The sequence below is a fragment of the Eptatretus burgeri genome, chromosome 16 (genome assembly GCF_056783735.1).
Source record: "Eptatretus burgeri isolate ZD-2024b chromosome 16, Ebu_testis_v1, whole genome shotgun sequence".
NCBI lineage: Eukaryota > Metazoa > Chordata > Myxini > Myxiniformes > Myxinidae > Eptatretus > Eptatretus burgeri.
Window position 1 is genome coordinate 19,578,142 of NC_140976.1, and position 18,196 is coordinate 19,596,337.

The 18,196-nt window shown below is 43.4% G+C and overlaps 1 protein-coding gene across 1 annotated transcript; it reads left to right on the forward strand.

The window, feature by feature from the left end:
* Positions 1-515: 515 nt before the first annotated feature.
* Positions 516-17,529, forward strand: NDUFAF4 (NADH:ubiquinone oxidoreductase complex assembly factor 4). The gene is made up of 3 exons (XM_085860481.1): positions 516-791; positions 2,340-2,440; positions 15,410-17,529. The coding sequence occupies exons 1-3, from the start codon at positions 668-670 to the stop codon at positions 15,743-15,745; spliced, it is 561 nt and encodes a 186-aa protein (XP_085716607.1). The 5' UTR covers positions 516-667; the 3' UTR covers positions 15,746-17,529.
* The last annotated feature ends 667 nt before the right edge of the window (positions 17,530-18,196 follow it).

An 18,196-nucleotide genomic window follows, 5' to 3' on the forward strand; every position in this document is an offset into this window, starting at 1 on the left:
ACCACCCCCTCTATCGCCCCTCCTCTCTCCCCTCTCTTGAACTGTGATGCCCCTCTCTCTCACCCCGGGGCCCTGGCAATATTCCAGGTAAGTTTCAATCAGATCGGACCGGCGGTCGTCTGTCGCAGGCAAACAGACAAACAGACAAACAGACAGACAGACAGACAGACAGACAGACAGACAGACACACACAGAGATTGCTGGAATTATAGATAGATAACAAAAAGTCAAATTAAAATGGCAGCCATATTTAAAGTGAAGATGGCGGCCACTAGGGGGCACGGATTTTGGGGTATATATTTTTTAACATCACTAGGGGTAGTAGTATCCCTGTGCAAAGTTTTATGCTTTCTGCAAAAACGGAAAGATTCTGGTGCTCAGCCGCCTGGACTATAAGTGTTCATTGCGATGACGATCGAAGTTGTGCAATCAATAGTGGCCATGGCGGCGTAGGTCGCGGAAGCACGTCTATTACCCTACCACATCTGATTAATATCTCCTGTTTTACCTTCTATTAGATGCGTAACGTGTACTTGCCGTTTTGATGGACGTATTTTGGTCCTAATCTTAAACTAGCCGCTCGATTTAAAAAAGGAAGAGTTAAACAGAAAAGGGCGCGCGTGGGTTTCTCAGTCCTCACAGGACTCTCGAGTGCGGAGGTCACGGCATGGGTTCGTCCCCGACTCGCATGCTGAGGAACTTTAACATCGAGGAGCGAGCGATGAAAGTCATCTCCAAGGACAAGCCGGCGATGGCTCCGAGATATCCCGTGAAGGAAGATCAAGGTTCCAGTGAGTGTCGGTGCTGAGCTCCGCGCCTTTCGATGCCACACGCTCTTCAGAAGCGAATTTATAACCATTTTAAGCTTATTTAATTTGTCGACTGCACTCTTTATAATTAACTCTTTGGTGACGCAGTGTCACGTGACTTCGCTCGATTTTTTTTTTAACTCATTCAATTTTCGGATATCTTGATTCGTTCGCTGTAACCGACTTTGTCCCTTTGCGATGCTTTTTTTTTTTTTTGCGAGTGCTGCCTCATTCCTTCTTTATTCAAATCTTTTCCTTTGCGTGTTTTCCCATCTCATTCACATTTAGTCATTCGACCTCATTCTTGAATAACACTGAGGGAATCTATTTATTATGTACGCAAGATCGCGGAATTTTTGATTCCCTCCACTCTACCCCGACCGCTTTCTCCTCCAAAATCCCTCCCCCCCCCCAACCCCACAAATCCCTCTTCCACGGCTCATTTGCAATTTCCTCAAGTTCGGTCCCTTCCTCCGTGAGTACGTAATAAATAGATTGCCCATGACCATTCATCTTGTGTTTCATTCGCAACACCGCAATTCATTTGTTCTCTCTCTCATTGACCATCTATCTATAATTCCAGCAGTCTCTGTGTGTCTGTCTGTCTGTCGACCGCTGTTTCTCGACAACCACTGGTCCGATCTAATTGAAACTTGCCAGGTATATTGCTGGGGACCTGAGTATGTGCCTTTTCAAGGTTTGATATTAATCGGACAAGTGGTTCTCAAGTTATGGACATTTATTTACCAAACCAATGACGACACAGTGCTATGACGTCACAATTATGTGCATGCAAAACAAAATTCAAACCGCGTCCATAAACAACTACACAGGCCGTTCCTTCACTCTTGTGTGCCTGTACGTACAAACAAAAAATTGTGACGTCAACCGTGACGTCATAGCACCGTGTCCTGTCATTGGTTTGGGAAATAAATGGCCATAACTTGGAAACCACTTGTCCGATTAATATCAAACCTTGAAAAGGCACATCCGCAGGTCCCCAGCAATATACCTGGCAAGTTCCAATTAGATCGGACCAGTGGTTGTCGAGAAACAGCGGTCGCAGACAGACACACACACAGAGATTGCTGGAATTATGGATAGATTTTTTATTTATTTATTTATTTTTTTGCATGCACATATGGGCACGCACTAGTATGTCATAATTTTTATTCGTTCACTGACGTTCAGTCACTCTTTGCATACATTCTATCGTTCCAGTGTCACATGATATTTTTATTTCCTTTCACCCGATCCTGTACTGTCGGTTTTTGTGTGTTCAGCACTTGATAAGCTGCTCGTCATGTAAACATTATGGTTAAAGTGGATCAAATTAATGGCTGTGTATCTTGTGTAATTATTCATTCATTCACTGTCAGTACCTAGTGAGGCACGTAGTTGCCAAACATGCATGCCCTGGTGATTGGAGACCAAAATGAGATACAAAACTCTGCACTTAAGTCCTTTAGAATATGAAGTGGAACTCTGACATTACTTGACTTTGCCACCTGCTTTGGATATTGTGTGCAGAGAATCAAAAACTTGATGTGGAAGTGAAAATGAAGAATGAAGGTTTGCTGAAAAACCTCGAAAGCATAAAGATTATGGAGACGACTCAGCATGCCTTACCGGTACTCAGACTTCCACATTGCCTGGACGTCGTGATGAGCTGCCTCTCGGAAGCTTCATGTATTCATTTTGCACCAGCCTGATTGTAATGGTAGTTTTTTCCCATTTAAATTTGTAATTTTCTGGTGCTAGATTATAGTATATGTTTGGAGCCGAGGATGGGCTCATATTTTTAGGGTGGGTTTGAATCGGCTCTTTCTTGGCTTAAAGGGGGTCTTTATTAAGTGATACTACAACTACTGTATTGGGATGGCAGGATGTTCTAGACTCTGAGAGGTACGCACACTCTCATTGAAGCTGTCTCGCCAAGGTTTTTATTTTTATTATTTTTAGCTCACCTGGAATGTAGTTCCAGGGAGCTTATGGGATGGTGCATCGTCCATATGTAAACACTTGCAACTTCTCTGAAACCACACACACAATTTCGATGAAACCTGACCACAACCTTCATCACCTGTGATGTACCAAAGTTTATTCATCACATTAAAAAATAATCGGTATCTCAGGGGGTTTATGGGAGGGCTTGCCCCCAAAGTGCTCAGTTCCTCAATATTGACCACAGGCTTGTTGTCACAACTCTGAAGTTGCAGCTTGAATCCAGGAGAATGGTACCATGTCAGCCTCGGCTGGATTTTGGCAAGCTTCAGGATGAGAGGGTAGCTGAGGAGCTTGCAAACAGGCTGAGTGGAGATTTGGGGGTCTGGGTGCTTTGGGGGATCCTGAAGAGTTATGGAGTGCCTTCAAGACCACCATCCTTGATGTTGCCAGTGGATGAAGAAGAATTTTGTCTCTCGGGAATCTGGATACCATTGACCAGAGTCGCAGAGCTGAGGCTTAAAACGGTACATGTGCTGAGGGTGGACAAGGAGGCCTATGTGTGAGGAATCTGTGAGAGGGTAGATTATCACCTCTGGTCAAGTGATTCTCGTCCTGCTTACAGGGGAATTCGCGCATTGCGTTTCTCCAAGCCCGTCGGTGGGCTCAACAGAGGAGTCCGAAGTGAAGGCCCGCTGGGCCGGTTACTTTGAGCAGCTATACCAGGCTGATCCACCAGAAGTAGAGTTGGATGTCAGGGGTGTCACTATTGCTGACCCTCCAACCAACTGTGCTCCACCTTCGTTGGTGGAAACACAGGCTGTGGTGAACCGGTTGAAATGAGGTAAAGCTCCTGGGATCTGTGGCATCCATGCTGAACTTCTCAAGGCTGGTGGAAATGCTGTAATCATGTTGCATGCAGTTCTGTGCTCCACCTGAACACAGGCATAATCCTAATTGAAGAAGGGCCTTGTTCCTCTCTGGAAAGGGAAGGGTGATCGCCAAAGACCAACAACTACCGAGGGGTGATGGTGCTCTCAGTGCCTGGCAAGGTCTTTGCTTGGATAATTATTGATAGGGTTCTCCACCATCTGCTTGAGCACCAGCATCCGGAGCAGTCAGCCTTTACACCAAAGCGGTCAACGATTGACCGTATCGTTGCTCTTTGGGTCCTCACCATACTCAGCAGGGGCTGCTTGCAGCCTCCGAGGTCCGTCTAAAAAGTAACGGGACTGACTTCACAGAAATTATTCCAAAAAATATATTTAAATCATAGCTTGTCCCTTTCAAAATAGTTTCCCTCCAGTCTCACACACTTGTCCATCCTCTTCTTCCACGCTTCGATGCACCTCCGGATGGCTTCTTCTGGAATCCTCCGGAGCTCTGTCGTCATGGCCCTTTTGATGGCCTTCACATCGGGAAATCGGGTCCCCTTGATCACCCTCTTGAGCTTGGGGAATAGGAAAAAAATCACAAAGGGCCAAGTCTGGTGAATGTGGGGGTTGCTCCAGAGTTGGCACGTTCCTCTCCGCCAGAAACTGTCGATGCTCAGGGCACTGTGAGCAGTGGAGCACCCAGGCGTTGTTCTCCCACAGAACCCTCCTCTTGTCCCGGACTGATCTCATGAGGTGCCGGAGGATCTCCTTGTATACGTATTGATTCACTGTGTGAACCTGTGGATGATGCCCTTGATGTCAAAAAACGCGATGAGCATCACCTTGACCTTTGACTTTGACATCGTTGCTTTCTTTGGTCTTTGTGATGCCAGACTTTTCCACTGACGACTCTGCCATTTGGTCTTGAGTTTGTATTCAAATATCCACGATTCGTCGCCAGTAATTACTCTACCGAGCAGGTCTGCATCGTCCTTGAGGCGCTCCATAATGTCTTGACATACACTGACTCTGCTGTTTCTGGAACTCCGACAACAGCTCGGGGACCATCTTTGTGCACACCTTGCGCATTTCGAGATTTTCAGTGATGATGCTCCAGACAGTGTCCTTGTTGATGAAAAAGTTCCTCGGCAATCATCCGTACCATGAGTCGACGATCTGCACGCACCATCTGCTTCACACACTCGATGTTGACCACCGTTTTGCTCGTTGAAGGTCTTCCAGACGAAGGATCATCTTCAACCTCCTCTCGTCCCTCTTTGAACCTCTTGTGCCATTCAAGTGTACGTGACATCGTTTCTTTCCCATAGACTTGCTGCAGCATTGCGAAGGATTCGGAAGGTGTTTTGCCAAGATTGGCTCTCTGCTCATGACTCATAGAGCGACGACTCTGACGAGACAACGTGTAAAACACGATTTGTAAAAAAAAATCGCGCAATGAGCGCAGTTAACCATCACCAATCATATATTGCTGGAATGTTGCGAAAGACTGACGCAACCCGTTCATTCAAATTGTGTAAGTGGAGCACACAGGCTCAGTCCTGTTACTTTTTCGACGGACCTCCTACGTTGATCTCTCCAAAGCGTTTGATTCATTGAATCAGGATGCCCTCTGAAGGATTCTTTGTTTTCGTGGGGTGCCACTAAAACTGATCAATGTGATGTCTGAACTATACTCTGGTCCTGAGAGTTTTGAGATGTGGTGATAACATCTCTGACTTATTACCTTCGCATTCTGCGAAAGGTTGTGTGTGTGTGTGTGTGTGTGTGTGTGTGTGTGTGTGTGTGTGTGTGTGTGTGTGTGTGGTGTGTGTGGTGTGTGTGGTGTGTGTGTGTGTGTGTGTGTGTGTGTGTGTGTGTGTGTGTGTGTGTGTGTTATTCGCATAACTCAAAGTATTAAACCAAATCGCTTGAAATTTGGTGGGATGATGGGTTATTATCCAAGGAACATTTGATTAGATTTTGGGAGCGATCGGGTCAAAGGTCAAGGTCACGGAAAGGTCAAATTCGTATTTTTACCATAGCGCGGTCAATTTTGATCTAATTGGCATGCAACCGATGCCAAAATGTTCAGAATTCATTGCCCAATCTTGTGATGGGCTACATGACACAATTACGTCATTACCCTTGTTAGCGGTTGGGGGTCAAAGCTCATTGCAGTCACGACCTTTCAAAATATGCGATTTTTTGTCATAACACGGTCAAATCAAAACCGATTTGCATGAAACTAACACAAATGTTCACTGTTCTGTCCCCCCCACTCTCATGCCAAGAACAAAAAAGTACCGGAGGCGAAGGTATGCGCTCTACCGAGTGCCCATTCTAGTTTCCAGTTGTTTCTGAAGTTCGTCAGGGTTGTGTACTGCCCCCCCCCCATACTTTTCAGCACTTGTATGGAATGGATTCTGGGGAGGATGTTGGATAGATCAAATTGCGGTGCATTCTTTGGGAATATCAAGATCTCTGACCCTGATTTTGCAGATGATGCAGTCATCTTTACATAGACTCCAGATATCCTTTTGGTGCTGAATGAGGAGTCGGAGCCACTGGGATTATGGGTTTCCTGGGTCAAAACTAAGATCCAGGCTTTCACTGACATCTTGGATGCTTCGATCCTGTCTGTACCTGTTTGTGGCGAGGATGTTGAGGTCACGGAGAGATTCACTTACCTTGGCAATGATATTCATGTCTCTGCTGGCTGTGAGCCAGAGGTCAACAAATGTCTTGATCAGGCCTGGTGGAGTCATGGATTCACTGGATCATGCGGTGGTGCTGTCTATATCTGTACAGGAGGACGAAAGTCAGAGTCTTCAGATCCTTAGTACTTCCAGTCTTGCTCTACGGATGTGAGACTTGGACTCTGACCAGGGATATGATACGGACTCTTAATTCCTTTGGTACCAGGTCTCTTCGGAGAATCCTTGGCAATCACTGGTCAGACTTTGTGTCCAACGAGCGGTTGCTGAGAGACTCAAATGAGATTTGTTACCTGCATAGTCCGTGTGAGCATCAGCTGTGGCTGAATGGACATGCGGCTCGTTTTCCTGATGCTGATCCTGCTCACCAGATTCTCTCAGCAAGGGAGCCACGTCAGTGGAGGAGGCAAATGGGCCAACCGCACACCTCGTTGCAGCAGGTTGATCAGCATCTCAAGGAGATGGGGATGGGCCAGGCATCTGCTTGGGGGGATGGCCAGACGGAGGCACGTAGAGTACTGGCAGAAAGTGGATGCAGTGATGCTTTCTTCTTCAAACTACACGCACAATTCTGATGAAAGTTGACCACAACCTTCACCACCCGTGATGTACCAAAGGTGTTCACATCGTTAAAAAAAAAAATCCATATGTGTTTACTTTCTTCTCCATTACATATTTTGTGAGTTATCCACCCCAACCAGTGGTTCCCTGGTTTTACTTATCTAGCTGTGACCAGGTGAGCGCCCAGGGGTATTGCCCCTATCTTTTTTATATACATAGTCAAAGCTCATAGAAGAGCTGGTACACTGAATGATTCAGGACATAACAGACAAAAACAAGATTCAACATACGCATACATGGCGGAGACAAGATGGATACAGAAGGAAACTCCAAGGATGGAAAACAGGAAAATTCGGAAGGAGGGATTTGGGTGTGGTTAACGAAGGGAAGAAAATATCATGGTTTTGGATTGGGGACTATCTGTAATGGTGTTAAACAGCTGTCATGAAGACCTGGAGAGAGGAATGAGGTAGAAGTTTATTCCACAGGCAGGAAAATAGGGGAGCAAATGAGTGGAGGTGAGCAGTGATTCTGGATTTAGGTAGTTTTACCAGAAGGGGGTTGATGGTGGACCATGTGAGCCTTGCAGAAACTGGAGGGGTGGTGGTGGGGGGGGAGCAGGGAAAGGGCAGAGGATGCAAGACCACAAAGCAGGATTCTCCATAAAGGCCGGCGGTTTACGTACAGCTGTTTTCAGTTGTACCGCCGGGTGTTTTTGTCAAAGTTCAAAAAAATTTAATTTAATTTTAACATTTTTGGAAGCAGCTTTGTGTGATCTTTCATTTTAAACTTCCTTAATTTATATATCATTTGTATGTGAACACTACTTTCTTGAATAAGTTTTTGAAGTAAGGTGTTAAATACATGTACCAATGAGTTTATCAACAAATAGAGTTCTCCAGATATCCATTTCTAATTCCATTTGATGTACCACAATTTCACTAAAAAATTCATTGATTTGGGTAACAGTTTACTTGTACTCTGCAACTGCTTAAAATCGCTGAGAATGCATTTCCAAGAGTCTAGGAATTCCCCCAGACCCCCCGGCTATTATTTGCGCCTCGCTGCGCTCTGCAGCCACCTGAAATTTTCCATACATACAGGTGATTTCAAAAGTGTGGAGAACCCTGACAAAGGTAGTAGAAATATAGAGAGAGACCACCGACCTGTCTGCGATGGCGAAGTGATAAGCCCATAAGACTCTGCTTCATCATGGGAGGTTCCAATAATCTCAAAAGCCTTGGTTTCCACGGCGTAAAGCTGAGCAAAATGTGAGTCAGGGGAGCCAGCCCAGAGGGGAGAGCAGTATGACATCAAGCTGCGAATGAGAGCCTTGGAGGTGAATAGGAGTTCAAGTTTGCCAAGGAAGGACTTTGTATGACTGAGCATGCGCAGTCGGCAGCTGGCTATGGAGGCCAACTTTGAATGTGTTTTTCCCAAGAAAGATCATGGCTGATCGTGAGACCAGGTATTTGAATGATTGAAATTCCTCAAGATGATTAAGAATGTAGATGGATGAGTTTGCCAGATGGAGATGGGCAGTGAGTGTGAGATTTGTCAGAATTTAAAAACCTATTACAAGTGTTTGGCCAGCTTGCTTTTTTTTTTTTTTCTTCCCCCCCCTCAAGGTCTGAAGAGAGGGAAGAGGCTCCAACCTGCCTGACTGAACGATGAGGATGTCACAGCAAAGGGTGGAGTCATCAGCAAATAGATCAAGGGTTTTCCAGAGTCAGAGAGGTCATTGATGAAAATCAGGAATAGGATGGGACCTAGAACACTGCCTTGGAGATCTTCAGCCTTGACAGAGAGAGGAGATTAAAGGATCCTTTGCGTGCCACATGTTGGCTATGAGAGTAGAGGAAGTCGGTAAGCCGTGTGTGGAGTTGGCCTTGGATGCCATCGGCAGAGAGTGGTGAGTAAGGCAGAATGCCTGACTGTATCGAAAGCACGAGATATGTTGAGAAAGGCATCCCTGATGTCATATCTGACATTGAGGACTGCCATCCATTGTTGGGTGAGTAGAACCAGCATGTTCAAGGAAGAGTGACTTTGTCTGAAACCGAATTGGTGATCTGAGATGAGGTTGTTGGAGAAGAGGAAAGATTTCATATCAACTGCAATGATGGATTGCATGACCTTGCTGTTGATTGGAAGTAATAGTGGAGCAGCAGGGGCCAGAAAAGAGGCTTATTTAGTGAAATACCCACACCAGCAGTACCACATTCTCTAATGTGGTTATTATTGACCACCTACTATCCCTGTACATGAAAACCAATGATGCCAGTCTGAGAAATAGGTCAATTAAGGTTGTTGATTTTGATTTTGGCAATGTTGATTTTGATTTTGGCAATATTTACTAAAACGGCTATAGTTTTAATAATTTTCATTTTACAATACCTTGATATACATCAAACTGATCCTAAGACAATAGGCTATAACATGCAATAACAAAAAAAAACATGTGGCTGATAATTGTAAGTGCAGAACCAATTTTATTACAAATTTTGCCCCCAAAATCCAAATTTTCGCATTTTTCAAATACTATTAGCATCACTCAGCACATGCATAATATAAAAGTATCAAATATTAAGCATTAAAATGTTTCTCTCAGGTATGCTGCAATTATTCATATATAATATATTCTTTTATCTTTACGGTAAATCATATTTTCATCACATTTTGTCCAAGATGTCTGAAAATGGTATTATTCAATACTCATGGCAAATGACCATTAATTTCATATGAAATTTCTTTGAAATAATATATTGTTGTAAGGAATTACAATTGTTGATGAGTATATCAATAACACACAGGGATAGATCCAGAATTATTGGAAGGGGTGGGGGAGGGGGTTACAAATAGCTATGTACTAACACCCCCTCCCCCTTCCTTAATATCACTAAATACATATGCACTAAAAAAAGTGCCACCCCTAAACCCTGAACCAACCCTAAAATAATGCCCCTGACAAAGAATATTGGATTATATAAGATGATCCCATATGACCCCCACATTCCTGAGATGGTCCCCACATGTGGCACTGCTATAAATAGCACTCAACAGCCATGAGTTTACAATGTATATGAAATTAGGTCAGTCACACTTGAACAGATGCGATAGACTACACATACTGCAGCATGTTTTATGTGACACCCTCTTCTCTGTTAAAATGTAAGTATGAAAATATTTCTTTCTATATTTTTTAAAATTATGAATAGTCTTGTGATGAAGATATATTACCATGTAGCAAATTTTCTGATGGAAAAAACATGTGGTATACTGAATGTTTTGCCTACAGGCTTATGAGCTGGGGTTAAATAGTATTGTCATGAGAATGTGTCTAAAATGGAAGTCATTACTGCATAAATTTTATGTAAGGTACATGGTGTTGTGAAAAATACCCCCCTAAAAGAATAAAGTCCTACGAATAGGCTTTATCCCTAGGTCTAAAATACTGTTACGAATTCGCGCCCACCGGCGTGCGAACTGCCGCTTTCCACTAATAGTAGCAGCTCGCCCACCGGACTTTCAATTCAGTCATGACCTTCCGAAGCAACGCCGGAACCCTGTCACGGGTGGGTCTTCAACCCCACCACGGCCGAGCCAATTTTCTACCCATGCAGGATAGGGTCAATCGCCGAATCTCGATATAGCTAACCGGGAGACCGTACCTCGGCACAGGTCGGCTTGGACACGAACCGCATACGTGGTCCGTTACGTTCTGCAGTGATAACCGAGCGGGTATTATCGCCCGACCTTGCAGGATCCGATTCTATTTAATGGGTATTTGAAACCCAACTATTTATTCCACGATGCTAGATGGCATTTCAATGTTGTGAAAGGAGGACGCGACGAACGGGGTACATTTGAACCAAGCACATTTATTCTCAATTTGCACACAACACGTATGCAGGCAAAGCATACACGGGACGGGGACAAAGACACGAGCAAGGCAAACAAAGCAAGGGAACACTACGATCGAATAAAAGCAATACTCATGTACAGGCACTTAAGCAGTTTTACTTATGGACACGGCACCACATCATTCACACAAAAGAAGAGAAAAGACCACCCCCACAGACAGGGGGACAGAATAGGCCCGTGGGACTTGGCTGACCAAATGGGTCCCACGAGACCGACGCTGGTTACCTGCACCCTCGTGGTGCGATGGTTGGCGAGCTCTCTCCGGCACTCTCTTCCCGACTGCGCGGCAGAGCTGGTCCTCCACGCACAACCCTCGCGACTTTGCGCCCAGAGGGAAAGGCAGCACCTCTTTGATGTCCGCCCCAGAAGGCGAAACCACCAAAGCCCCGATCCACACGAGCTTCAACCACACCACCTCGAAGGAAAAAAAGACCAAGACAAAAGACAAAGACCCCGCACGAAGCTCGCGTCTTGTCCGCCTTATATCTCCTGGGGCTCGGCGCTTCGCTCCTCCCCGTTTTCGGCTCCGCCTCCCTTCGAGCTTCTTTGAGAAACTTCTCAAAGGGGCGTGCCTCCGTTCCCAGCGCCTCATTCCACGAACTGACCAATGGCGAACTATCTGCCTCGCCCTCCCCCCACACCAAGTGCGGAGAATACATGTGGGAATATTAGGTGGGAAAAGTCCGCGCGCCCTCAAGTTCCTTCCTTTTGCTCACGTTTATTGACTGAATGCGGAGAGATGGTTGGAATGTGTCCGTGGAGAAGAAGGGAATTGATAGCTGGCGTGGCGGCGAAGGTGGTTAGGTGGTTGGCGATCGTGGTTGTGGCTTTGGTGACATGGTTGGCATTGTGGTTAAGGGGAGCGATGTTGGTTGTTGTAATGGTGGTGGAGATGTGGTTGGTTCAAAATAATGATAGAAAAAGAAAAAGCTATCTCAAAGGAGCACAGCCCTGTGACACGAATAAATCCCATTAAACAACGGTGGGGAAATCTAACTGAACACAGACTTATCGATCTAACTGAACTAAGGACCTTTATGGTGTTCTGCGAATTTCCACAGCCTTAACAATACTTATGAATTTGCATTGAATTATTTTCAATTTAGTGGATTAAATAGACTTATTCTGCCAAACTATTGATGACAAATATTTTTACACTTGCAGGCAGATCCACATTTTGTCTTGGTGTACTCAAGATTACTTCAACAGCACTGAACAGTCTATTACAATATGGATGCAGAATTTGACACTGCTCCCATTGCTAAGAAAGCTAAGGGAGAAGATACTATTGACATTGATAAGTGTCTTTTCTGCACAAAATCCTTTTCATCAAAGGAACAGCCAGTCACTCCAGTTCTTAACAAACTACGGTCCTTATTCTCAGCATGCAGACAACGGAATGACTCTGTTCGTCAAACTTTTGGCCCATTAATCTGATATAATTTCAGCAGACTGAACAGCAAACGATTCTTATGTCGGTCTACTGCGTGACTGGTTGTGATGCGGTAAGCTCTTTTTTTCGGCCATGGAAAGTGCACTGCCTTGAGGATAATGATTCAGAAAGCCGACCAGTTCCAACTTCTTAGTCTGCTAGGATCTGATGAGCAAAACATTTCAAAGGAGATGGAAATGGCAGCCACAAAGTTTGTTGGCTACATGTATGGCAAGACAAACTGCATGTCATTGAATGCCCTAAGGTTTCAGAAGACTGGACAGAGGAACATCCAGGGAAAGAAACTACCACCAACAGAAGACTTTCAGTCTGCATCTACTTCGCTCTGCTTATCAGCTGTTAATATGGAGACAAGCTGTTTACCCTTCTCCAACCTTACCTGATGCAACAGCATATGGCTTCGAACACAGCCCAGGTGGCACTGGTCTCCAGCCTCAAATGATGAGTCAATCGCTAGCTGCTCCAAAGTTGTTAAATGACCTTGTGTGTGACTGTCAACCCAATACCTGTGCAGTGGAGTGTTCTTGCTTGGAGAGTGGCCAACCATGCACAGCAGCATGCACCTATGAAGCCTTGGTGGATGGAGGGGACAAATCATGTTCAAATTCCTTTACTCTCTCTGCATTTTACAGTGATAATTCAGACTCAGATGCAGACTAGATATCAACATAATATGTATCAATAATGTTGACAGTTTCCTGGCATTTATACTGATAATTTTGTTAAAGATTGCATTTGATGCCAAAAGGGGAGAGTTTGCACAAACAGCCATTATAGTCCTCAATATTTCTTTGAAATTTATTTTCAACAAAGTACATTGAAAAATTACCATTTAAAAAATATTTATAGTATATAGGAATTTGTACCCCCCCCCCCCCATTTACACAAATCGTGGATCCATCCTTGTGTGTTGTTGATATACTCACCAACAAATATAATTCCTTGTGATATAATATTTGAAACAAATTTTTCTCTTAATAAATATGAAATTAATCAAGTTAATGGTCATATGCCTTGAATATTGAATAATACCATTTTCAGGTATTTTCAGGCATCTTGGACAAAATGTGAGGAAAATGTGATTTACACTGAAGATAATACAATGTATTATATATGAATAATTGCAGCAGACTCTAGAGAAACTTTAATACTTAATATTTCATACTTTTATATTATGCATGTGATGAGTGATGCTAAAAGTATATGAAAATTTGGATTTTTGGGGCAAAATTTGTAATAAAATTGGTTCTGTACTTACTATTTTCAGCCACATGTTCTTTTTTGTTATTGCACGTTATAGCCTATTGTCTTAGAATCAGTTTGATGTATATCAAGGTATTGTAACATGAAAATTATAAAAACTATAGCGGTTTTAGTAGATATTGCCAAATTCAGGGGTCAACGACCTTAATTGACCCATTTCTCAGAATGCCACCATTTCCCAGACTGGCATCATTGGTTTTCATGTACAGGGATAGTAGGTGGTCAATAATAACTACATTAGAAAATGTGGTACTGCTGGTGTGGGTATCTCCCTCTTTTGGTGGCCCCTGCTGCTCCACTATAAGTTGGTAGGTCTGTTGTTGAGGGAATCATTTTTTGCATCTCTTTTTTTATTTTTATTTTTTTATTTTTTTTCTATAATCCAGTGATGATAGATTTTCAAGAAAATGGAAGGTGACCAAGCACAAATGATAGAGTGAAAAGGGTAGAAAGAGTATGTGCAAGAGCAGCAGAGCAGGTTTTTGGGACACGTGAGCTGTTGCTGCCCGGTCCAGTAGAAAAGTCAGAGTCTAAGGTTGTAAGAACCTTCTCAAGTGCAAAAAGGCAGAGTCCAGGAGCAGTTGGGTACGACAGGGAAGGATGGGTACCAAGAATGAGGGGTTGGCACACGAGGTTTCGAAGAAAACACAGAATTGAGGCATTCAGCCTTCTCACAAGCAGAGGCAGCTGTGATGCCATTTGAAGAGGAGGAAGCTTTGAATCCTGACTTGCTTATAAACTGGCATCATGGTGTTTCACACATAGGGTGATTTGTCAGTGTGTGCCATCCCTCAGATGAAGGTTAAACCGAGTGTCCAATCTGCCGGAATTAGTTTGTGGACGTTAAAGATCACACGGTGTCCTTCGTGAAGATTAGGTGAGCTCTCACCGGGACCCTGCACAAATTCCGAATTATTACTGAAACCTACAGTGAACACTGCATCAGTGGCACACCTGTGCCCTTAGCCATTGAGGCTATCCCGCAGCCTTGTGCTGCATACAAAATAATGATAAGAAGATGACGACTACAAAGTTACCAGCTACAGTTATTCCCATCATCTTGTGGTGTTTGTCGGGAAATGTTTTTGGCCCAATCTTTTTTTTTTTTTCTTCTTTTAATTATTCAAGCATTCACCTTCATGCTCCACTTCCTTGTGCTGTTGTTTTCGACTATCATTTGTGCCCAATACAATTGACGTTTTTAATGCTAATGTGAAAAGGATGTGATGCACCCTCGTTGAATTGAATTGCCAGTGGATGAAAAAAAAATTCCATGTTTTACTTTGGCACTAAAAAAGAATGGAATGGCTCGGCCTGACGAACGGCAATGTCGCAGGAATTTGGAATTTATTCACGATACTGGAAAAAAAACAAAACTTGCCTTGTCTTTCTGAAACGCACCGTGGGTTGGTTAATGTCCAGCAACAACCAGTCTTCCAGTGTAACTTCGATCGAGGGATGGTGCATGCATTGATGCCTCTTCATGCATGCAAAACACCAGGATGGCACTTTAGAGCTTCATCGAGATTCAAACTTGGCCTAAACAGCTTGGAGGTGAGCCTACGTATCTCTAGAATATCCTGCCAGTCCTATTGGTTGTTTATTCTGCTTTGGGTTTAATCGTGACATTTTTATATTTTTTTTATATATATATATATATATATATATATATATATATATATATATATATATATATATATATATATATATATATATATATATATATATATATATATATATATATATATATATATATATATATATATATATATATATATATATATATATATATATATATATATATACACATGTTTGTTTGTTTTTATAATGCAGTATCCACCTGCCATTTTATATTGTAATCGCCAGATTTCCAATGAAGATGGATTTTCAGCTCTTCTGTTGAATCAACAGTGCCGGATGTCAAAGAACAATTTTAATATCGAAGAGCTTAGTTCCTTGAATGTACTGACTGTACCTTCTGGGCGGCTTTCCATTGTCGAAGTTGTTACGCTGCTGGGGAAGGCAAAGCGTGACCCGAGCACCTGGACACCGCAGCATGCGGCTGAAGAGTACAGCTTTTCGGAGGAACAGGCCCGCATGTTAATGGAGAATTTCTCCATTTTTGAAGTGGTCTTCTCTGCTGATGTGAAGGAAAGGTTGACTGAAGAGAAGCAGCCAGAGATGATTAATACACCATCGTGAGGAGCAACTCTCACTCGTAGAGAGTAAAAAGTTTATCAAGCTGCACTAATGTCCGGACAGACATCGATTTATGTAAAAATAATGTGTCATGTCTGGTTTTTATTTTATTTCATTTTTCTAAATCTGTTGTACTGTGGTGTGACATCCCAAAGTTTTTCTTTTTTGCAGATATGTGTGTACACTGGTTTTGGTCTACAAGTAAACAAAATTAAGATTTCATACTTGAATGCCGACTATTGTACAAATCCCCGTGCTCAGCAATACAATTGGTGTTATGGAATTTGCTCCGTACTTCCAGAAGAGTCCTTGTATCAGAGCCAAATTCAGCAGTTCTCTGTGTGGATATGTATGTCTATCTGAACCTTGTAGAATCAAAAACAGCTTGAGCAATATACACCAAATTTGTGTCTTTCTGTTTTTAGCGTACCGTTTTTAAAAGTCCCTTGTTCGGGGATTGAGGAAGAAGACGGAATGCGAGCTTCATGTAGTGATCCAATAGTTATATTTATTATTCTGACAGTAGGAACCCTTTTCAAGGACATGGGAGTTGCACACAAAATTATAGATAGTAATATTTCTCCAGGCAATAGCAAAATATATAAATATAAACGGAAAGAGACACACAGACAATGACAACGGCACTCAGAGTGCGTACCTCTGCCTGGCTGAACAGTTTACATGTTGTATCCCACTGATAGATCAGATCTACATACAGACCTTAACCAAAATCTAATTGGCTTGTTTTCGTCACCTTCCCAACTCATCCACCTAGTTTTTGTCATAACCTATCCAGTATCCACCACTTTTTGAAATATCACACTATATATCGTTTTTGCCCCTAATCTCTCAATGGTGATCCAATCCATTGGGACCATACTCTCTGCAGAACGTTGGTGTTGCCACAGCATTCTCCTGGGCTATTGGGCACAATCCTGGATGGGTCGTCACTCTGACACAGGATACTTGAATGACTCGATCATCCCAGCAAGATTGTACTCATTTTGCCGACCTCGGAAGGATGACAGGCTGAGTCAACTCCACCTGGTATTAATTCAACAGCCGAGTGGGATTTGAACTCAGGATCCAAGGATCCCAAGAATGATGAAGAATCATTTACAAATTTAATAAATGTATAGTATCTGGATCTAGGCCTTCACCAAAATCTAATAAATTTCTCCTTGTTACACACCCAACCTGTCCACCATGTTTTGGCCAAATCCGTCAATTTTTGAGATATCCTGCTAACAGAAAGGAGTGAAAACATAACTAAGGCTCATAAGACAAAGGTTGGAGCTACGTGGTCAACCCCCCCACTCCCGGGTGTTCCAAAGGTGAGGTTGATGCAAATTCTCTGTGTTAATGTGTACGGTGTAGCACTGCTCCAGTGGTGGTGGGAGAGGGTGTTACGAGTGACGCTTCAGATCCCTTAATTGTATCACGAGTAAGAGACCTTGGTCTTCGTTTTGGATTTTGCTTAGGCTATGTTGTTCTTGAATCAATCAAAAAAAAAAGATTTATCATTTGTGGTTTATTATGAAAAAATTGCACCAACAAACATCGATCAGGTTTTATTTATTGCATATACTTTATTCAGCAAATAATTCAGATACCTGAATGCTGGGTAAACTGCTCATGGTAATATTGATAATAACGTGATTCCTGGCTGCTCCCTTTGGAAGCGGGTGTTTCTCTTACAAAAAGAAAATGCCAATTCTCTGTACGTACTGTATACTCTGTGTATGTACTTGTTTATTTAAAAAAAATAATAAACTGTGGACTTCTGCTTTCCTCTCGTATGCTTCAGTACTTGCAATCTTCACCTGCAGATATGTCGTTTTGCAAGTGATTCACTAACAACACATTTCATTCCTGGAGGGAGCGAGTGTTCCTGGGATTGTTAAAATATGACAGACTGGAGGTACATGTGGTTTCTCTGTTGAAATTATTTTCTCTCTCAACTGTTTGCATATATCTGTTAAAATGGGCTTCTCTTCCACTTGGTGGAATATATTGTTGCGGATTTCGCGCCCGCCGGCGTGCGAACGGCCACGTAACTCGAATCGCGGCACGTCGCCCACCGGACGGACAATCCAGTCGTGACCCTCTCGGACTAACGCCGGGAACCAGTCACGGGTGGACCTTTCGGTCTCACCGCGATCGAGCCAATCAGCCCCCGCGTGGGATAGGGTTGCTCGCCAAATTCGACCTACCTAAGTACCCACGCGGAGGGTAGACCGGGCGATCGCACCTCGCCGCAGGTCGACTTCGGACACGGGCCACTTAAGCGACCCGTTCCGTACTATCAGAATAACCGAGCGGTGTTATCGTCGACCTCGACGGTTCGATTAATTATCGGGCGTATTCAGCCCACTACCAACCCTTTACGTGAAGCAAGATGAGGATTCAAAGAAAGAAATGACGAAGCGAAGCGGGAAACAGTTCAACAATAAA